The 22,509-nt window shown below is 49.1% G+C and overlaps 3 protein-coding genes across 3 annotated transcripts; all 3 read left to right on the forward strand.

The window, feature by feature from the left end:
- Positions 1-101: 101 nt before the first annotated feature.
- LOC111938890 (gastrokine-1-like) lies at positions 102-3,487 on the forward strand. Its single transcript, XM_023940839.2, has 6 exons — positions 102-212; positions 710-763; positions 1,294-1,413; positions 1,849-1,947; positions 2,764-2,905; positions 3,231-3,487. Exons 1-6 carry the CDS (start codon positions 201-203, stop codon positions 3,296-3,298), a joined length of 495 nt encoding a protein of 164 aa, XP_023796607.1. The 5' UTR covers positions 102-200; the 3' UTR covers positions 3,299-3,487.
- Positions 3,488-4,424: 937 nt separating this feature from the next.
- LOC111938891 (uncharacterized) lies at positions 4,425-17,042 on the forward strand. The gene is made up of 30 exons (XM_086865512.1): positions 4,425-4,490; positions 5,045-5,098; positions 5,479-5,643; positions 5,833-5,943; positions 6,401-6,539; positions 6,737-7,122; positions 7,316-7,468; positions 7,690-7,800; positions 7,897-8,035; positions 8,234-8,547; positions 8,741-8,893; positions 9,115-9,225; positions 9,322-9,460; positions 9,659-9,972; positions 10,166-10,318; positions 10,540-10,650; positions 10,747-10,885; positions 11,084-11,397; positions 11,591-11,743; positions 11,958-12,068; positions 12,165-12,303; positions 12,502-12,815; positions 13,009-13,161; positions 13,383-13,493; positions 13,590-13,728; positions 13,927-14,270; positions 14,765-14,920; positions 15,145-15,255; positions 16,159-16,297; positions 16,800-17,042. The coding sequence occupies exons 1-30, from the start codon at positions 4,479-4,481 to the stop codon at positions 16,892-16,894; spliced, it is 4,983 nt and encodes a 1,660-aa protein (XP_086721638.1). The 5' UTR covers positions 4,425-4,478; the 3' UTR covers positions 16,895-17,042.
- Positions 17,043-19,387: 2,345 nt separating this feature from the next.
- LOC111938892 (gastrokine-1-like) lies at positions 19,388-21,495 on the forward strand. Its single transcript, XM_086865516.1, has 6 exons — positions 19,388-19,438; positions 19,881-19,934; positions 20,067-20,207; positions 20,333-20,443; positions 20,781-20,922; positions 21,249-21,495. The coding sequence occupies exons 1-6, from the start codon at positions 19,427-19,429 to the stop codon at positions 21,335-21,337; spliced, it is 549 nt and encodes a 182-aa protein (XP_086721642.1). The 5' UTR covers positions 19,388-19,426; the 3' UTR covers positions 21,338-21,495.
- The last annotated feature ends 1,014 nt before the right edge of the window (positions 21,496-22,509 follow it).

A 22,509-nucleotide genomic window follows, 5' to 3' on the forward strand; every position in this document is an offset into this window, starting at 1 on the left:
ATGTGCAGTGAATTCAATCAGGCAGGTATCAAAGCCTCATCTTATCAGAGCACTTCCCCAGGAAACTCGTCATGCTTCTGTGAACACAGGGCACCTGCCAATAAGGCAAACCCATTTTCAGATTTAACTTTGGGATATTATGTATAAAAAGTAAGAGTACACATCAATTACCAGCAGAGCTGGCCTGGCCTACCATCCAAATGAAGTTGCCTGTAAGTATTACCTATCACTTTCTCATCAAACTCTTAAGGCTGGGCAGCTTTTAAATGCTTTTGAGCTTTTCCTGGCACTGAGGGAGCTCTGAGTGATTTCTGCAAGTGAAAATGCCAAAGGGGTGGGGACTGCAGGGGAGAAATCTCCCTTTTGGCAGGGATGGAACTGCAGATTCCTGCTCAAAGTGTGTGAGAGAGAAGTGCTCTGTCCCGGGGGTGACACTCGTGACACTTCCACGGGACAATATTCTCTCTTTCACGACTCAAATCAACAGTCCCAGCAAGTCCCAGCGAGTCAGGGCTCAGCTGTTTGCTGAGAACCATAAAAGTTTGTGTTTGTGGGACACATAAAAGACTCCAAATGCAAGATGGTGACACCAAGGTATTTACAGCAGCCTCAAACTGGTGCAGGAAAAATTTTTTAAGACAGCAAGAAATTTGATGCAAGATAAGCAGCACGATGTTTGAGTATTTTGAATTTCAAATGTTCATTTCAGATCGTGATTGCTTCACTTCTTGGAGTTTTCTTGGCTCCTGCTCTTGCCAACAATGTAAGTACAGAGCTACACACAGCTACTCACCACTTCCACACTCTTACCTCTGAGAAATCTGTTTCTGCAAGTGAAGCTGCTTTTTCAAGTCTGATATTTAGGAGAAAATTGCATTTTAATTTTTCTATGATAACAAAATCATTTCCATGCTTGATGTGTCGAGGGGAAAAGGCAGTTACCATACATGGAATCAGCAAAGTCTGTCCTGAGATGAGCATAAACACCAAAAACAATGATGTGGAGAGAAACAAATATTAACATGACTGGGCTGACTCCAGAATACAGTAGAATACTGTAAATAATCTGGTGCCAGCAAGATCCTGCTGGGGAAAGAAAGGAATTATTTTGATAACTTAGAAAGTAAAGGCTTCCCATCTTCATTCTGAGGCCAGAAATCATCTCCCCTTTAATCTCCAAGAGCAATAATTTCCCAAAACATGGCTACTAGAGCTAATGCTTTGTTGAGTGAAACACTGCTGGGAATCCAAGAAGCTAAATGCTTACTTCTTTTAATCTTTCCCAAAAATCAGAACATGGAGAACAACTTTAATGGGCAGCTCAGTGAAGACTCAAACCACTCTGAGATCAGGGTCAGCACCAACCCAAGGGAGGGCTCTGAGGACTGGAAAACCATCTGGGACTTCAAGACCGTGAGTAGCTGCCACCGTGGCACAAGAAAAATAGCAAGAGGCAAAAGATTTCTAAAAAACACCAAAGCTTCAATGAAATTTTGTCATCATATTTTAGAGGATGTGCTTGAAAATGTGTTCCTTCAGCCTTGGGGCTGTTTCTGGTGTGCTGCTTTAGCTTTCCAGCAGCAAATCCCTCTGTGTGCCCTGGGCAGGAGAACACATCATACACGTGGCACTGCTGGAGAAGGCAATTTTCCTTTTACCAAAGTCTCTTGTCAGCCTCCAGGACACATTTACCTAAACAATAAAATTGAAAGGACCAATATTTTTCTTTCCCTGTGATTATTTGCACTGTAGGAAGCCTTTCTTTTAGCCAGTGCCTCTCTCTAAAAACACACTTCTCTTTCTCTGGATATTTTTTCAACAAAAGGGGGTTTTGTTTCATTTGAACAGGGCTATGTTGCAACCAAGGTGTTTTCCAAGAACACCTGCATCATTGCTACAACCAGCAAGAGGTTTTGGCTTGGCAAACACTTTTCTGCACCTCTGCAGGTAGGTTGGTGGTTGAAATGAGGCAAAAGCTGATTGATTGTCAGTGAAAAGCATTTGTTCCTACACACACACAGGAGAAAAAGCTCCATGAACTGAAGAGAACCTTCTCAGCAGGGCTGAGTTGCTCTAGAGGTCCTTTGAGAAGTTATATTGCCCAGGAATAACCCCAGTTTCTGTTCAGCCTGGCCTTGGGCACTTCCAGGGCTGAGGCAGCCACAGCTTCTCTGGGCAACTTGTGCCAGGGCCTCCCCACCCTCATGGGTGAAGAATTTCCTCCCAGTATCCCATCTAACCTTGTCCTCCAGCAATGGGAAGCAATTTCTCCTTGTCCTTTCACTCCAGGCCCTTGCAAAGAGACCTGTCCAATCTTTTCCATTTGGGATACCGGAAGGCCATGATGATGGCACCCAAAGCTTCTCCTCTCCAGGATGAACAATCCCAATTCCCTCAGCTTTTCCTCACAGCAGGGCTGCTCCATCCCTCTGACCAGGCTGGTCCCAGTTCTCCTTCCTGTGCTGGGCCCCAGGGCTGGGGGGAGCTCTGCAGGTGGGGTCTCACCTGAGCAGAGGTGCAGGGTCCCCCCGGAGCTGCTGGGGTCAGCCCAGCACACGGGGGGGTCCTGGGGGTCCCCTGTCACCCACCAGGATCCCTCAGCCCAGCACATGGGGGGTTCCTGGGGGTCCCAAGGGTGGGTTGTGCCCACCCTGTCACGCCCCAGGCCCTTCTGGGCAGGGCCGCTCTCCACATCCCCAGCGCTCAGCTCCAGGGCTGAGTTTCCTAAATGCTGTTTTCTGGCTTTGTTTCTGTGATGTGAAGGGATCTGGGCCTCAGCAGCTGGCACCCCGGGAGAATCGCTTCCTCATCTCCAGGGACAGACTCCAAAGCTTGAGCCCATTTGGAAAACGCATCCAAGCCCTGTGCAGAGGAATTCCCTCTTACCTCGCTTACCCAGCTCCCGGTGAGTCTGCCACCGACATCCCTGCTGCTCCAAAACCAGGACAGGCCAACGGCATTCCAGATTCCAAAAAAGGATTCAAGCAAACAGGAGCGTGTCACTCACTGGAATCTCGTGATTTTCTGGTTTATCCATCCATGTGCACATGTGTAAGGAAACACAGCAGCTCCTTCACCTGACACACCTTCCCCTCAGGAAGCTCCTGGGCTCCAGCTCTTGACACAAAACTGGAATTTTTAGGCAACCAGTTAAAAGCATTTAGGCTACATTTTTTGTTTTTTTCATATTTTCTCAGCCCAAATCTAATTGTTTGGTTTTTTTCTTTCAGGATCAAACTTTTTAAGAGGATCAAACTTCTCATCAGGATCAAACTCCTCAGGGCGAGATGCTTCGTGATTGAAATTGAAGATTAATGAACTCCCTGCTTATTACTGATAAAGTTTACAGAAGAAAATTCATAGAACTGTGTACCCATGAGATTTTTCTCCTTGATAATCTTCTCTTGATTATATTTTCAATCATTTATCTTTCTTCTGCTCTGTGTGGAAGCTGTTGAGTCTCAGTAAAATTTATCATCAACCTACACTGCTCTGTGCCGCGTTTTTACAAACCCTTTGAAAAAGCAGAAGCGATTCAAAAGACAAATTGCAAAACTAACATCCTTGCAAAAATCCCAATTTTGGCATTTAAACCTCTTCCAGCACAACTTCCCAGGGAGAGCTCACGTGCTGCACTGAGAAATTATCCATCAATAAAAGAAGATTGTGTTATACTCACTGCATTCCCCATAGTCAAGACACCATGAGATCACTATAACTGATATTTTGACTTCTAATTAATACAGTAAAACACAGCAATGTGACACAACCTGAAATGTTTTGTTTTAAAAATAAAGATTACCTTGCAATATGGCCAACTGCAAATAGACAGAAACACTGACCAGCCCAGGAACTGAATTGCAGACAAGAAAATTACAGAATACAGAACAGAATTGCACGAAGTTCTGCAAAACTGCTCCAACTTGGTGCACCCAGGAGGAAAAATCTGCCAAGAGCTGGGAAGGAATAAAGCTGGAAAGGTGAAAATGTCTCAGGGCTGCTTTGCCAAGATGCCCCAGCCCTCACCCCAGTATTTCAGTGGGTGCTATGGTGACCCGATAACGTGCAGTATATTTTGGAAGGTGGAAAGGCTTTCACATATTTTGTCCAATACAAAGCTTTTTATGTTCTTCTTTGAGCCCTAAGATATTTCCTGGCTTAAGTTTGATGTGAATTTTCAAGAGTAAATAGTACATGTTAGAAAAGTACTAAAAACATATTTAATTTTTCACTGCAAATGGATTTCTATTTGATAACTATCAGACTTGAGCAGGTCAAAATGCTCAGAAGTACAATCCTCATGTTTATCAAGTAGCTACACCAGGAAATAATTTTCAGGAACAAGTGACAGGGGAACAAATGACAAAATAATTTTGTTGCAACACTCAGCACTTCCACAGTGAATTCTGAAAACATATAAAAGGTGGAGGGCTCACACTGCTCTTTCTACCTGCAGGAGCATCAGCTCTGCAGTCAGGATGAATCTCTCTGTAAGTATGCATGCTTTTCTTCCTTAGAAACTCAAACTTTGATTTAAACCCATTCCTTTATCCCTCCCGAGGGTTTCTGCCCCTCTGGAGCACTGAGCCTTTCTCTGGGGACATTTTGCTCCTGCAGAAGGAGCAGCTCAGCCCCTGTCCCCCAGAGGAGCTGAGCAGGGGAGGATTTCTCCACGCCTTGGCTGTCCATTATTCAGCAAACAGAAATCCCAGCCCGTGCCCATCCCTGCCAAGGCTTCTGCACAGCTGCAGCAGTGCTCTGCTGGATCCAGCCCTTCCCTGCAGTGCCAGAGCACAAGGAATGGAAAAGCTTTCCATTTCCAAACAAGCTGAGATTCAGCTCTTGACAGAGCAAGAGGGAAATGTGTCTGGGGTAAAGCAAGGGTGATTCCCTTTGGGGCACTGGGGCAATCCCAGGATGAAAGCAAGAAAGGATCCAAGGAGGACCCTGAACCTTCAGATGAGGAAAAGGGAAGGAGGCTTCTCATGACCAGATTTGTCAGGCAGAGCTGCAGTTACACTTTTGGATTTGATTTTCATTTCAGATTTTGACTGCAGTCCTCCTTGGGCTGGTCCTGCATCCAGCCCTCGCTCTATACGTGAGTACAGTGACCAATCTCCCCATGCATGACTGCTCTGCCTCTGTTCCCTGCTTCATACTTCTCCATTCTCCTTGATTCTTTCTCCGCCACTTTCAAGGAAAATAACCAAAGTCTTCTCAAGCAGATGAAACTCTAAAGGCACCAGATGGCAGGAGTAGGATGCAGCAATGATTCATGGAATCCTTGAAAGGAATTCTTACAGCTTTCTTGCTCGATGCCAATGCCTTGGTTCAGGGTCTATTTGAAAACACTGAGGGCACAGCTGGCTTTAGTTGGGGGGAGAGAACTTCTTTTATCATAGCAAGAGTTTATTTAAAAGCACTGGAGACAACACTGACAAATGTTGCCATCTAAAAGTGCCCCGTTGGGTTTTGCAGTCTCAGAAGACAAGTCAAAATGGGCAAATCATCTTTGGTCAAGACTCCCAGATCACTATCACCGGTATCTCACAAGGCGTGAGGATCAACAGTCAAACAAGGGTGGTAATAATTGAGCAAAAGACCAGAAATTTATCATGGAAAACCATCTGGAACTACAACAGGGTAAGTGGAAGGGATGGGGATTGTTGAAAATGTGGCCCAGGGATTGGGCTTGTTTCAGTATTCTGATCATCAGAATTTAACAATGTGGGGTAGAAATTCTGAGAATTTGATAGTTTTCACCCTGACTTCAACCCAAACTCAACAGCTGGAAAAACTGAACTGTGAATGCTAAATGCTTTTCTTTTCCAGGGCATCATTGCAACCAAAGTCACACAACAGAACGCCTGCTACATTTCTGCCATGAACAGAAATGAGATCCCCAGTTTTGATAATCTGGCCCGCCTGGCTGCAGAGAAGAGGGTAAGATTCCAAAAGAGAAGCAGGTTCTTGCATTTAAGTCCACGTGGTGGTTTCTTCATGGGCTTTTTCTTTCTGGAGAGGACCAGGCTGTCTCCAGTGGCAGGATTTCCAGCCTCTCAACACCAATGCAGATTGGAAATTTGTTGCAGGGTTCTGAGGAGCAAGGGCAGAACCCAAATGCTTTGGAGGGAGCCCTGGCTACACAGAGGGGCTTCAGTTCTCCTCTTCAGCACTTTCCTGGCACTTCCACTCCCTCCAGCCCCCTGTCCTTTACTCCCTGAGAACAAGCCCTGCCTTTGCAGCTGCCTTCAAGGCTTGCTAAACCCCCCAGGAGACAAAAAGGTGCCCCTAAAGGCCCTTTGGAATCCAGGTCCCAGCCCCGAGTCACCATTCCACAGCGAGGAATAGGCGCAGCTCCCAGCAATGTTCCTGCTGAATGCCGATTTTTGATGTTTAGAACCAGATCGGCCTTGGAAGAGCCAGCAGGAGGATCACCTTTGTCACCAACGGACTGGTCAACAACCTCAGCTCCTACGGCATGGACATCATGGCCATGTGCAGTGGAGTCACCACCTACAGGGCTCAGCAAGTTCACGGTGAGTGCAAGCACGACAATCCTGACTCTTCCCCAGCTGCCCTTTTTGCCCTTTTGTGGGGCTTGGCTAAGGCACGATTGCTGCTCTAGCCCCTGGCTCGCACACAAACCAAGGCCTTCAGCGCTTGCACCAAGGCTTCGGCGCCTCCGCACGTCAGGACTGCAACAGGGTGGGCGATTTTCTCTTTTCTTTCCCAGTTTTCCAAGGGCTCCAGGTGAATCTGGGATCCTGCATCACCCTCGATGTGCTGAGAGTTGTGGAGCTCAAGTACTGCAATGGCAATGGCAACTGGAATCAGAACTGGACTGGCCAATGGGATCACAACTGGAACCACAACTGGACTGGCCAGTGGGATCACAACTGGAACCACAACTGGACTGGCCAGTGGGATCACAACTGGAATCAGAACTGGACTGGCCAGTGGGATCACAACTGGAATGGCCAATGGGATCACAACTGGAATGGCAACTGGACTGGACAGTGGGATCACAACTGGAATGGCCAGTGGGATCACAACTGGAATGGCAACTGGACTGGACAGTGGGATCACAACTGGAATCACAACTGGACTGGCAATTTCCCGGTGAGAAAACCTTTGCCCTTTCCTCTCTTCGACCAAGTGCAGGGGGCTCCCGAGCTGCTGCCCAAAGCCAAGCCTGGTGCCCTTCTTCCCTGGCTTCTGCACTGCTCCCATTGTGGCAGGGACAATGGGAACCTTTAAGGACAGCACTGTCTCCCTTCAAGGGCCAAACCATTCCTTTCCTTTGCCTTTCTAGACTCAGCAGATTCCCGGCGGCATCTTCAACCACACGCAAGTCATCATTGGTGGCCATAACCAAATTGTGACCATCAACAGGCAATGGCGCGTGGCAATCATTGAGCACAAGAGCATCAGCGGCTCCTGGAAAACCATCTGGAACTACAACACGGTGAGTGGCAGGGAGGCTGCTCCTTGCAAAAGCGGCCCAGGAGACCGGCTCCTGGTAGAGCCGGCCCAGGGACGGCCACTGATTCCTTCTTCTCCGTGCTTGGAGTCCACCATGCGGGCTCCAATCTCTCAGCGGGGCTTATGCTTTCCATCCTGACTTCATGCCACCATGGACAGCTGGACAAAGCTGACTGCTGACTGCTGAATCATTTCCTTGCACAGGGCGTCATTGCAACCAGAGTCGGGCAGCAGAACGCCTGCTACATTTCCATCATGAACAGAAGCGAGATGCCCCGCTTTGATAACCTGGCGCGGCTGGCACAAGAGAGCAGGGTAAGGTTCCAAAGGAGGAGCAGGTTGCTGAGCCCGGCCATCATCCGGCCATTACTCCACGCGCCTGCTGAATGAACGCTGCTTCTTCATGTTTAGAACCTGATCGGCCTTGGAAGAGCCAGCAGGAGGATCACCTTTGTCACCAACGGACTGGTCAACAACCTCAGCTCCTACGGCATGGACATCATGGCCATGTGCAGTGGAGTCACCACCTACAGGGCTCAGCAAGTTCACGGTGAGTGCAAGCACGACAATCCTGACTCTTCCTCAGCTGCCCTTTTTGCCCTTTTGTGGGGCTTGGCTAAGGCACGATTGCTGCTCTTGCCCCTGGGCTCGCACACAAACCAAGGCCTTCAGCGCTTGCACCAAGGCTTCGGCACCTCCGCACGTCAGGACTGCAACACGGTGGGCAATTTTCTCTTTTCTTTCCCAGTTTTCCAAGGGCTCCAGGTGAATCTGGGATCCTGCATCACCCTCGATGTGCTGAGAGTTGTGGAGCTCAAGTACTGCAATGGCAATGGCAACTGGAATCAGAACTGGACTGGCCAGTGGGATCACAACTGGAACCACAACTGGACTGGCCAGTGGGATCACAACTGGAATGGACAGTGGGATCACAACTGGAATCAGAACTGGACTGGACAGTGGGATCACAACTGGAATGGCCAATGGGATCACAACTGGAATGGCAACTGGACTGGCCAGTGGGATCACAACTGGAATCACAACTGGACCGGCAATTTCCCGGTGAGAAAACCTTAGCCCTTTCCTCTCTTCAACCAAGTGCAGGGGGCTCCCGAGCTGCTGCCCAAAGCCAAGCTTGGTGTCCTTCTTCCCTGGCTTCTGCACTGCTCCCATTGTGGCAGGGACAATGGGAACCTTTGGGGACATCACTGTCTCCCTTCAAGGGCCAAACCATTCCTTTCCTTTGCCTTTCTAGACTCAGCAATTTCCCGGCGGCATCTTCAACCACACGCAAGTCATCATTGGTGGCCATAACCAAATTGTGACCATCAACAGGCAATGGCGTGTGGCAATCATTGAGCACAAGAGCATCAGCAGCTCCTGGAAAACCATCTGGAACTACAACACGGTGAGTGGCAGGGAGGCTGCTCCTTGCAAAAGCGGCCCAGGAGACCAGCTCCTGGTCGAGCCGGCCCAGGGATGGCCACTGATTCCTTCTTCTCCGTGCTTGGAGTCCACCATGCGGGCTCCAATCTCTCAGCGGGGCTTATGCTTTCCATCCTGACTTCATGCCACCATGGACAGCTGGACAAAGCTGACTGCTGACTGCTGAATCATTTCCTTGCACAGGGCGTCATTGCAACCAGAGTCGGGCAGCAGAACGCCTGCTACATTTCCATCATGAACAGAAGCGAGATGCCCCGCTTTGATAATCTGGCGCGGCTGGCACAAGAGAGCAGGGTAAGGTTCCAAAGGAGGAGCAGGTTGCTGAGCCCGGCCATCATCCGGCCATTGCTCCAAGCGCCTGCTGAATGAACGCTGCTTCTTCATGTTTAGAACCTGATCGGCCTTGGAAGAGCCAGCAGGAGGATCACCTTTGTCACCAACGGACTGGTCAACAACCTCAGCTCCTATGGCATGGACATCATGGCCATGTGCAGTGGAGTCACCACCTACAGGGCTCAGCAAGTTCACGGTGAGTGCAAGCACGACAATCCTGACTCTTCCTCAGCTGCCCTTTTTGCCCTTTTGTGGGGCTTGGCTAAGGCACGATTGCTGCTCTAGCCCCTGGGCTCGCACACAAACCAAGGCCTTCAGCGCTTGCACCAAGGCTTCGGCGCCTCCGCACGTCAGGACTGCAACAGGGTGGGCGATTTTCTCTTTTCTTTCCCAGTTTTCCAAGGGCTCCAGGTGAATCTGGGATCCTGCATCACCCTCGATGTGCTGAGAGTTGTGGAGCTCAAGTACTGCAATGGCAATGGCAACTGGAATCAGAACTGGACTGGCCAGTGGGATCACAACTGGAACCACAACTGGACTGGCCAGTGGGATCACAACTGGAATGGACAGTGGGATCACAACTGGAATCAGAACTGGACTGGACAGTGGGATCACAACTGGAATGGCCAATGGGATCACAACTGGAATGGCAACTGGACTGGCCAGTGGGATCATAACTGGAATCACAACTGGACCGGCAATTTCCCGGTGAGAAAACCTTTGCCCTTTCCTCTCTCCAACCAACTGCAGGGGGCTCCCGAGCTGCTGCCCAAAGCCAAGCCTGGTGCCTTTCTTCCCTGGCTTCTGCACTGCTCCCATTGTGGCAGGGACGATGGGAACCTTTGGGGACATCACTGTCTCCCTTCAAGGGCCAAACCATTCCTTTCCTTTGCCTTTCTAGACTCAGCAATTTCCCGGCGGCATCTTCAACCACACGCAAGTCATCATTGGTGGCCATAACCAAATTGTGACCATCAACAGGCAATGGCGCGTGGCAATCATTGAGCACAAGAGCATCAGCGGCTCCTGGAAAACCATCTGGAACTACAACACGGTGAGTGGCAGGGAGGCTGCTCCTTGCAAAAGCGGCCCAGGAGACCGGCTCCTGGTCGAGCCGGCCCAGGGACGGCCACTGATACCTTCTTCTCCGTGCTTGGAGTTCACCATGCGGGCTCCAATCTCTCAGCGGGGCTTATGCTTTCCATCCTGACTTCATGCCACCATGGACAGCTGGACAAAGCTGACTGCTGACTGCTGAATCATTTCCTTGCACAGGGCATCATTGCAACCAGAGTCAGGCAGCAGAACGCCTGCTACATTTCCATCATGAACAGAAGCGAGATGCCCCGCTTTGATAACCTGGCGCGGCTGGCACAAGAGAGCAGGGTAAGGTTCCAAAGGAGGAGCAGGTTGCTGAGCCCGGCCATCATCCGGCCTTTGCTCCAAGCGCCTGCTGAATGAACGCTGCTTCTTCATGTTTAGAACCTGATCGGCCTTGGAAGAGCCAGCAGGAGGATCACCTTTGTCACCAACGGACTGGTCAACAACCTCAGCTCCTACGGCATGGACATCATGGCCATGTGCAGTGGAGTCACCACCTACAGGGCTCAGCAAGTTCACGGTGAGTGCAAGCACGACAATCCTGACTCTTCCTCAGCTGCCCTTTTTGCCCTTTTGTGGGGCTTGGCTAAGGCACGATTGCTGCTCTTGCCCCTGGGCTCGCACACAAACCAAGGCCTTCAGCGCTTGCACCAAGGCTTCGGCGCCTCCGCACGTCAGGACTGCAACACGGTGGGCAATTTTCTCTTTTCTTTCCCAGTTTTCCAAGGGCTCCAGGTGAATCTGGGATCCTGCATCACCCTCGATGTGCTGAGAGTTGTGGAGCTCAAGTACTGCAATGGCAATGGCAACTGGAATCAGAACTGGACTGGCCAGTGGGATCACAACTGGAACCACAACTGGACTGGCCAGTGGGATCACAACTGGAATGGACAGTGGGATCACAACTGGAATCAGAACTGGACTGGACAGTGGGATCACAACTGGAATGGCCAATGGGATCACAACTGGAATGGCAACTGGACTGGCCAGTGGGATCATAACTGGAATCACAACTGGACCGGCAATTTCCCGGTGAGAAAACCTTTGCCCTTTCCTCTCTTCAACCAAGTGCAGGGGGCTCCCGAGCTGCTGCCCAAAGCCAAGCCTGGTGCCTTTCTTCCCTGGCTTCTGCACTGCTCCCATTGTGGCAGGGACGATGGGAACCTTTGGGGACATCACTGTCTCCCTTCAAGGGCCAAACCATTCCTTTCCTTTGCCTTTCTAGACTCAGCAATTTCCCGACGGCATCTTCAACCACACGCAAGTCATCATTGGTGGCCATAACCAAATTGTGACCATCAACAGGCAATGGCGCGTGGCAATCATTGAGCACAAGAGCATCAGCGGCTCCTGGAAAACCATCTGGAACTACAACACGGTGAGTGGCAGGGAGGCTGCTCCTTGCAAAAGCGGCCCAGGAGACCGGCTCCTGGTAGAGCCGGCCCAGGGACGGCCACTGATTCCTTCTTCTCCGTGCTTGGAGTCCACCATGCGGGCTCCAATCTCTCAGCGGGGCTTATGCTTTCCATCCTGACTTCATGCCACCATGGACAGCTGGACAAAGCTGACTGCTGAATCATTTCCTTGCACAGGGCGTCATTGCAACCAGAGTCAGGCAGCAGAACGCCTGCTACATTTCCATCATGAACAGAAGCGAGATGCCCCGCTTTGATAATCTGGCGCGGCTGGCACAAGAGAGCAGGGTAAGGTTCCAAAGGAGGAGCAGGTTGCTGAGCCCGGCCATCATCCGGCCTTTGCTCCAAGCGCCTGCTGAATGAACGCTGCTTCTTCATGTTTAGAACCTGATCGGCCTTGGAAGAGCCAGCAGGAGGATCACCTTTGTCACCAACGGACTGGTCAACAACCTCAGCTCCTACGGCATGGACATCATGGCCATGTGCAGTGGAGTCACCACCTACAGGGCTCAGCAAGTTCACGGTGAGTGCAAGCACGACAATCCTGACTCTTCCTCAGCTGCCCTTTTTGCCCTTTTGTGGGGCTTGGCTAAGGCACGATTGCTGCTCTAGCCCCTGGGCTCGCACACAAACCAAGGCCTTCAGCGCTTGCACCAAGGCTTCGGCGCCTCCGCACGTCAGGACTGCAACAGGGTGGGCGATTTTCTCTTTTCTTTCCCAGTTTTCCAAGGGCTCCAGGTGAATCTGGGATCCTGCATCACCCTCGATGTGCTGAGAGTTGTGGAGCTCAAGTACTGCAATGGCAATGGCAACTGGAATCAGAACTGGACTGGCCAGTGGGATCACAACTGGAACCACAACTGGACTGGCCAGTGGGATCACAACTGGAATGGACAGTGGGATCACAACTGGAATCAGAACTGGACTGGACAGTGGGATCACAACTGGAATGGCCAATGGGATCACAACTGGAATGGCAACTGGACTGGCCAGTGGGATCACAACTGGAATCACAACTGGACCGGCAATTTCCCGGTGAGAAAACCTTTGCCCTTTCCTCTCTTCAACCAAGTGCAGGGGGCTCCCGAGCTGCTGCCCAAAGCCAAGCTTGGTGTCCTTCTTCCCTGGCTTCTGCACTGCTCCCATTGTGGCAGGGACGATGGGAACCTTTGGGGACATCACTGTCTCCCTTCAAGGGCCAAACCATTCCTTTCCTTTGCCTTTCTAGACTCAGCAATTTCCCGGCGGCATCTTCAACCACACGCAAGTCATCATTGGTGGCCATAACCAAATTGTGACCATCAACAGGCAATGGCGTGTGGCAATCATTGAGCACAAGAGCATCAGCAGCTCCTGGAAAACCATCTGGAACTACAACACGGTGAGTGGCAGGGAGGCTGCTCCTTGCAAAAGCGGCCCAGGAGACCGGCTCCTGGTCGAGCCGGCCCAGGGATGGCCACTGATTCCTTCTTCTCCGTGCTTGGAGTCCACCATGCGGGCTCCAATCTCTCAGCGGGGCTTATGCTTTCCATCTTGACTTCATGCCACCATGGACAGCTGGACAAAGCTGACTGCTGACTGCTGAATCATTTCCTTGCACAGGGCGTCATTGCAACCAGAGTCGGGCAGCAGAACGCCTGCTACATTTCCATCATGAACAGAAGCGAGATGCCCCGCTTTGATAACCTGGCGCGGCTGGCACAAGAGAGCAGGGTAAGGTTCCAAAGGAGGAGCAGGTTGCTGAGCCCGGCCATCATCCGGCCATTGCTCCACGCGCCTGCTGAATGAACGCTGCTTCTTCATGTTTAGAACCTGATCGGCCTTGGAAGAGCCAGCAGGAGGATCACCTTTGTCACCAACGGACTGGTCAACAACCTCAGCTCCTACGGCATGGACATCATGGCCATGTGCAGTGGAGTCACCACCTACAGGGCTCAGCAAGTTCACGGTGAGTGCAAGCACGACAATCCTGACTCTTCCCCAGCTGCCCTTTTTGCCCTTTTGTGGGGCTTGGCTAAGGCACGATTGCTGCTCTAGCCCCTGGGCTCGCACACAAACCAAGGCCTTCAGCGCTTGCACCAAGGCTTCGGCACCTCCGCACGTCAGGACTGCAACACGGTGGGCAATTTTCTCTTTTCTTTCCCAGTTTTCCAAGGGCTCCAGGTGAATCTGGGATCCTGCATCACCCTCGATGTGCTGAGAGTTGTGGAGCTCAAGTACTGCAATGGCAATGGCAACTGGAATCAGAACTGGACTGGCCAGTGGGATCACAACTGGACTGGCCAGTGGGATCACAACTGGAATCAGAACTGGACTGGCCAGTGGGATCACAACTGGAATGGCCAGTGGGATCACAACTGGAATCAGAACTGGACTGGCCAGTGGCAGAACAACTGGAATAACGATTGGAATGACAACATCAATGGCAATTGGAATGGAAAGTGGAATATCACTGGCAACTGGAATGGAAATTGGCCGTGCAATTTCCCGGTGAGAAAACCTTTGCCCTTTCCTCTCTCCAACCAACTGCAGGGGGCTCCTGAGCTGCTGCCCAAAGCCAAGCCTGGTGCCCTTCTTCCCTGGCTTCTGCTCTTTTCAGAGCTTCCTGCTTGAGGCTGCAAATGCTCACCCAGTGCTATGGGGGAGCAGAGGTTTCCATCCAAGAGCTTGAGCATGGATTTTCTCTGGCCACTGCTCTTGCTCTCCTCAGCCTCTGAAGGCAGCAGCTGACAGCTGTCAGATGTGGCAGTCAATCACTGACACCATGGAGAGACTTCTCACGGCTTCTGCCAGACACCACAGCCTATTTCCTGTTTTTTATTTAAAATATCTTCTCCTCATTTCAAAACAGATCTCCACCGCCCTCTCTGCCTGAATCAGAGTCCCTATTGTTTTCTTGCACCCATTTTTTGTAAATATATGATGTGAGACTTACCTCCTCGCTCAGTCTGATCATATTTCATAAGGTTTTCTTGTCTCAGCAGAACTGCAACAACCAACAAATCATCCCTGGTCAAGGTTCCCACATCTCCATCTCCGGTGTCTCACAAAGCATGAGCGTCAGTAGCCAAACAATGGAGGCAATCATTGAGCAAAAGAGCAACAGAATTTCCTGGAAAACCATCTGGAACTACAACACGGTGAGTGCCAGGGGAGGGCCTTGTGCAATAAAAAGGATTGAAGGAGATTGGCTCCTCATTCAACATCCCCAGTGATGGGGATTATTTTCTTTTTCTTAAATTTTGCAGTCCATGATATGGGATAGAAATTGTCAGCTTTTGTTATTGTTTCAATCCAAACTTTATCCCAATGTTAGCAGTTGGAAACAACTGTGCTGTGAGTGCTCAATAATTTCATTTTGCAGGGTATCATTGCAACAAAAGTGATGCAAACGAGGACGTGCTACATTTCCACCATGAACAGGAGTGAGATGCCCACCTTTGCTGCGCTGCTCAGAGTGGCTGCAGAGAGAAGGGTAAGAATTTAATGGAGGAATCACTTGGAGTGTTGCTCAGTGTTTGAAAATAAACAGATGTGGAAAACTGTTATTTTCAAAGACTTTTAAACCATTAGGCACTCAGAAGTTATTTATATCACACTATTAATTATGTAGTTTAACTTATTTAGATTTATATTTTATTTATATCATGCTATTAATTATGTAGCTTAACTTATTTAGATTTATATTTTATTTTAAAGGGTTAAAAAATAAGCTCTTTTAGGTGAAGGTTTCTCATTTTTAATTAATGTTGTAGATATCCTGGGTAATTTTTACATTTTTTGCAATGAGTTTTTAATAGTCTCTTATGACCCTTTTTAATAATCTCTTACGACCCAAGAGCGTAGATGTTTGCTAAGGTACCCTTTATAATATTCCATTTAGATTTTATAATTATATAAAATTATATATAAATATATATATAAAATTATATATAATTAATAAGATTTATAATATTTCATTCCATAATCTTCAGGCAAACTGGAGACACCAGTGGCAGGATTTCCAGCCTCTCAACACCAATGCAGATTGGAAATTTGTTGCAGGGGCTCTGAGGGGCAAGGGCAGAACCCAAATGCTTTGGAGGGAGCCCTGGCTACACAGAGGGGCTTCAGTTCTCCTCTTCAGCACTTTCCTGGCACTTCCACTCCCCCCAGCCCCCTGTCCTTCACTCCCTGAGAACAAGCTCTGCCTTTGCAGCTGCCTTCAAGGCTTGCTAAACCCCCCAGGAGATAAAAAGGTGCCCCTAAAGGCCCTTTGGAATCCAGGTCCCAGCCCCGAGTCACCATTCCAGAGCGAGGAATAGGCCCAGCTCATACCACCCATCTTGCTGAATTTTTATGTTTAGAATTTTTATGTTTTTATGATTTTCATCTTTAGAACCTGATGAACCTTGGAAGACCCAGCAGGAGGATCACCTTTGTCACCAATGGGCTGGTCAGCAACCTCAGCTCCTACGGGGCACACGTCATCTCCATGTGCAGTGGGCTCCCCACCTACAGGGCTCAGGAGGTTCAGGGTGAGTGCAAACAAAGGAATTCCTTCTCTGAGTGCCCTGGAATTTGTTTCCCTTGGGGGAATGAGCAATTGCTGCTTTTCCACTTTGAGATGCACAGAAAACTTTGGGCTTCAGCGGCTGGACAAAGGGTTTGATATTCCCACAGCTCAGGACTGAATCAAGCTGAGTCACAGCCCCATAAATGACCTGATCTATCTCATCACCACCCCTTGCTGTGAGGTTAATCTGGTTTAGGTTATTGTGCAGGATTTTACCCGTTGAGATCCTCTGCAATGCTTCCAGGAAGAGAAAGGGCAGCTCCAGGTACCAATGTTCTCTCATTTCTGTTCCACAGACCCAGTGTGGTTTCATCACTTCAGAGAGACTTTGTCTATTAAATCATTTCTTATTATGAATTATGGACAGCCTAGTTCACCTCAAACAACAAAAACGAGCTGTCATTGATCAGCTAAGAACATTCTCCCTAAGAACTGATTGTGATTTTCTGTTTGTTTTTTTAAAGGACCCCTGTACAACCAACAATCCTGCACCACCCTCGACATCCTGAGACTTGTGGAGCTGAGGTACTGCAGTGGCCATGGACACATCCTGAACTGAGATCCAGCCCTCAGAGGCCCCAAACCAACCCTGATCCTGTTCTTCCCTGACATCCCCTCTTCCAAGAGTTTTGTTCTTGATGGTTCAGATGCTGAAACACATCATTTGTTGACTAGTGCTTCCAATTAAAAACCTTTTGCATAGATAACCTCTGGCTGGTTTCTCATTGCTCTAGCCTTCAATCATCTTTGAAACTTCCATGGAAATGTTTGGATTGTCTCCCCTCTGCCCCATTTGAGCCCTTCAAATGCTCTTTCCAGGACAGAGAGCTGGGCAAGCCCAGGCTGTGTGTGGTACACAGGGACTCACACTCAGCACCTTCCTTCCCTGGTTGGGGAAAGATGCCTCACATTACAAATCTTGATTCAGGGGGCACAAAAGGCAGAAAGAAAGAAGGGCAAAGCAGTGAATTTGCCTTTTTTAGGGGAAGGGGAGTCTCTTTTGTGGGATTTACAGAGTTGTTCTGTTCCTAAAACAAGGCAAAGCTGGGATTCCTGTGCTCTGCTGCTGATTAAAATTTCTTTTTTCCATTTTAAAGCAGTTTTGAATGCATTGAGCTCACCACGAGCAGTTTTCTCTCCCTTCCCCGTGTGCAGTGAATTCAGGCAGGTATCAAAGCCTCATCTTATCAGAGCACTTCCCCAGGAAACTCGTCATGCTTCTGTGAACACAGGGCACCTGCCAATAAGGCAAACCCATTTTCAGATTTAACTTTGGGATATTATGTATAAAAAGTAAGAGTACACATCAATTACCAGCAGAGCTGGCCTGGCCTACCATCCAAATGAAGTTGCCTGTAAGTATTACCTATCACTTTCTCATCAAACTCTTAAGGCTGGGCAGCTTTTAAATGCTTTTTTTCTCATCAAAATCCTATAAAATGAAAGTTTGGAGCAATTCCATGTCCAAGGGAATGTCTCCATGATAATTACAGTTCACAACAGTTAACACAAATGAATTTATCATCATAACAAATAATTCTCCTGCATGCTTTAAATCCTCTTCAGCAGAAAGTGCTGAGCCTGTACACAAAATAAACTGCAATTCAGAACTGTTTTAAGGCAGAAAATAACTCGATGCAAGATAAGCAGTCCCAGTGTTAAAATGTGAGTTTCAAATGCTCCTTTCTGTGATTGCTTCTCTTCTCAGAGCTTTCCTGGCTCCAGCTCTTGCTGCCAGGGTGTTGTGAATGAGAGGTTTCAGCCACTTAAAGAATCACCAGAACAGCCACTGGCAAAAGCAGGTTTTAACATGAGTTTGTGAGAGTGGAAATGAACAGAATCCAATGGCAAGGGTTACTCTATTGCTCACTGCACAGCTGAAACCTGCAAGGGAAAATCAAATTAAAATGGCTTTAGAGTGGCACACACAGTCCAGGGGTACAAAGGGTGAGGGTGCAAATGATTTAAGAGTATTTAATCACTGACTCATTTACAAGGTGAATCAATAGCATTCAGTTACAACAAAGGCTGAAATACAGATTCAAGATAGCGACGTTCATGCCCTGATCCCTCCTGGTGCACACACACAGCCCACATCCATATCTATGTGTGCAAAAGTACCTGTTAAAAATTCCCCTGGAGTTCACTGGAACGGGTCAAATGCCTTTGCATTTCCCAGGGGGTGAGGGCTGAGGCTCGAGGAGTGGGGAGTTCTCCAGAATTCCTCAGAAAAAGCCTTTTGGGAATTGCAAAGCTGAGGGTTTCAAGCTCCAGGAGACATCCCCACCCCACGAGGTGAGGGTGGGTCCCAGTGCAGGGCCCCCCTTGGCACTGATGTTCCTGGAGCCAGGGGAGGATTGTCCTCATTCCCTGGGAGATTTCCAGCTCTCCTGGCCTATCCCAAGCTCCCAACAATGGTCCTGCTCCACTCAGGCTGTGACACAGGCAGATAAAGCTCAGGTAACCAATATTCCTGCTACAATCAGTGTCACTCCCACGTTCCCCTCCTGCTACGGTCACCAGCACCAGGTCAGGGTAAAACCTGAATGTGAAGCCACAGCAGCACTGGCAGCTCCCTGAGGCCAGAAATCATCTCTCATCTGATCCCCAGGAGCAGTAATTCCCCAAAACACAGCTTTGAGAGCAAAAGCTTCACTGAGTGAAACCCTGCTGGGAATCCTCACCTCCTTTGATCCATTCCAGAAATTGGAACGTCAGGAAAAGCTGCAAAGAGCACCAAAATGAAAGTTCACATCACTCAGTCAGGGGTTAAGCTTGAGCAGGAGAACACAGCACACAAATGGCATTGCTGGAGAAGGAAATAAAACCTATTTCTTTTTTTTTTTTTTTTTGCCTACCAACAGATTCCTGCCTCACAATCGTCAGGTCAAAATCTTCAAAAGTAAAATCCCCGTGTTTATCAAGTAGCTACACCAGGAAATCATTTTCAGGGACAAGTGACAGGGAAACAAATGAAAAAATAATTTTATTGCAGCATCCAGCCCCTCCACACCTAATTCTGAAAACAAATAAAAGGTGGGAGGCTCACATCATTTATTCTGCCTTCTGCAGCATCAGCTCTGCAGTCAGGATGAATCTCTCTGTAAGTATGCATGCTTTTCTTCCTTAGAAACTCAAACTTTGATTTAAACCCATTCCTTTATCCCTCCCGAGGGTTTCTGCCCCTCTGGAGCACTGAGCCTTTCTCTGGGGACATTTTGCTCCTGCAGAAGGAGCAGCTCAGCCTCTGTCCCCCAGAGGAGCTGAGCAGGGGAGGATTTCTCCACGCCTTGGCTGTCCATTATTCAGCAAACAGAAATCCCAGCCCGTGCCCATCCCTGCCAAGGCTTCTGCACAGCTGCAGCAGTGCTCTGCTGGATCCAGCCCTTCCCTGCAGTGCCAGAGCACAAGGAATGGAAAAGCTTTCCATTTCCAAACAAGGAGGACCCTGAACCTTCAGATGAGGAAAAGGGAAGGAGGCTTCTCATGGCCAGATTTGTCAGGCAGAGCTGCAGTTACACTTTTGGATTTGATTTTCATTTCAGATTTTGGCTGTGGTCCTCCTTGGGCTGGTCCTGACCCCAGCCCTTGCTGAGCAGGTGAGTACAGTGACCAATTTCCACGGGCACGGCTGCTCCATGTTCCCTGTCCAAGAAATCTCTTTCATTTCTCCAAAGCCTGGGGACGATAATCACTGGAAAGCCCCAGTGTTCCTTCATTTGTTTTTCTAGCATCAACAGACTGAGGTGAGCAAGAAAATCTCCATTGGTGGAGCCTACCAAATCCTGACCATCAATAGGAAATGGCTGGTGGCAAGCATCGAGCAGAAGAGCAACCATGGATCCTGGAAAACCGTCTGGAACTATGACACAGTGAGCAGAGAGAGGGGGCTTCAGAGACTGCCTCATACAGTCAGCAAAAACTGGCTAATTACTATTTAAAATATGTATAAAACCCCAGTATTAATGATCAAATGCTCAATAACTTTATTTTACAGGGCTTTATGGCCACCAAAGTGCTGCCAGAGAGAGCTTGCTACCTTTCCATAATGAACAGAACAGAGATGCCCAGCTTTGATGCTCTCCCCCAGCTGGCTGCAGACATCAGGGTAAGGCTGAAAATGAGCAGGGAAAGTTGTCATTAATGCAAATTAAATTAGGATGGGAGACCTTGCTGTTCTCAAAACCAACAGGCACTTCAAATATCAGGTTCATCAAACCATCAGCTAGATGTTTTTATCAATTTCAGTGACATTTTACAGCAATGCAATTTCATTCAAAATTGGAATGCTCTTGCTCAGATGCATGGAGGGTTTAAATGTTTGTAGCTCAGATTATTCTTAAAATGTTCATAACAACTAAAACTAGGAATATTCCTGAGGTTAAATGGCTCAGGGCACTGATCTTGCTGAATGCTGTGATTTGATGTTATTTTGATCTGATTAGAACCAGAATCATCCAAGAGCTCCTGCAAAGGAGATCACCTTCACCCTCGTCAGGAGAATTATTCGTGACCTCGTTTCATACGGACCAGACATTTTCTACACGTGCAGGGGACTCTCAACTTTCGTGGCTTACCAAGTTCAGGGTGAGTGAAAGCAGAGAAATTCTTACATTACCAAGTCCAGGGTGAGTGAAAGCAGAGAAATTCTTGCATTACCAAGTCCAGGGTGAGTGAAAGCAGGGAAATTCTTACATTACCAAGTCCAAGATGAATGAAAGCAGAGAAATTCTGTCTCTGGGTGAGCTGACATTTATTCCTTGGGGATTCACAATTGCTGCTCTTCCAGGACAGGTGACAGAAACCAAGGGCCTGTGCCAGGTGTTAAAGGCTGGCACTGAATTATTGAACATTTAACATTTAATCCTGCTCTGTGTCTCCTGGTAACTGTTTTTCTTCTCTTGTTTTTGAAGGACCACAGCTCGACCTGGGGTCGTGCATCAAACTCGATGTCCTTCAGTACCTGGCCCTCACGTACTGCCACAATGACAACTTTGTGTAAATCATACCTGTCCTCATCCCAGCTGCAGCTGCTGTCCAAAACCAATCCTGAGTTATTCCCTGGCATCTCCTCTTCCATCACCTTCCTTCCTGAGGGTTTAGTGAAACAGATCAATTGGTGAGCAGAGCTATCAATTAAATTCCTTAATCACGGATTAACTCTGGCCTGTTTGTCGTTACTCTACCCTTTTCCATCTGAGAACATCTCCATGAAAATGTTCTGTCCCATTTCCAGTGCTCAGCACACCCAGAGAGCCCAGGCTGTGTGTGGTACACAGGGCACCCACAGCCAGGACCTTCCTTCCCTGCTCAGGGAAAGATTCCTCACATTAAAAGTTTGGATTCAGGGGGAACAAAAGGCAGAAGCAAAAAAAAAAGTGCAAAGCAGTGAATTTACCTTTTTTAGGGGGAAGAGGAGTCTCCTGTGTGGGATTTACAGAGTTGTTCTGTTTCTGCCATAAAGCAAGGCTGGAATTCCTGTTGCTCAAATCTTTACAATCAAGATTATTTCCTCTTTAACAAAAATGAGCTGAGGCACTCAATGCCATCAAAGCACTGAGCTGTGCAGGAGCCTCATCACCCTCCGGGCAGGTCTGGACCAGCCAAGGGCAGCCACTGGAGGTGATTCCACCCCAGGGAGCTCTTGGGCCCTTGAAAAATCAGAGCAGGGAAGAGAATAAAATCCTCTCGGCCGCTGAGTGTCAGCCTGGAGCTGCAGAACTGAGAGGGAAAAGGGACCCGAGTCCCATCCCGAGCCCAACTCGGCTCTGCCAGCACCAGGAGAGGGCAGGGGTGTCCAGTTCCAGCTGTGCCAGTTCCAGCTGTGCCAGTTCCAGCTGTGCCCCGCTCCAGCTGTGCCCCGTTCCAGCTGTGCCCCGCTCCAGCTGTGCCCAGTCCAGCTGTGCCCCGCTCCAGCTGTGCCAGTTCCAGCTGTGCCAGTTCCAGCTGTGCCCCGCTCCAGCTGTGCCCCGTTCCAGCTGTGCCCCGCTCCAGCTGTGCCCAGTCCAGCTGTGCCCCGCTCCAGCTGTGCCAGTTCCAGCTGTGCCCAGTTCCAGCTGTGCCCCGCTCCAGCTGTGCCCGTTCCAGCTGTGCCCCGTTCCAGCTGTGCCCGTTCCAGCTGTGCCCCATTCCAGCTGTGCCCAGCTCCAGCTGTGCCCCGTTCCAGCTGTGCCC

Source organism: Cyanistes caeruleus, chromosome 29 (assembly GCF_971803275.1).
Source record: "Cyanistes caeruleus chromosome 29, bCyaCae1.hap1.1, whole genome shotgun sequence".
In the NCBI taxonomy this organism is placed as follows: domain Eukaryota; kingdom Metazoa; phylum Chordata; class Aves; order Passeriformes; family Paridae; genus Cyanistes; species Cyanistes caeruleus.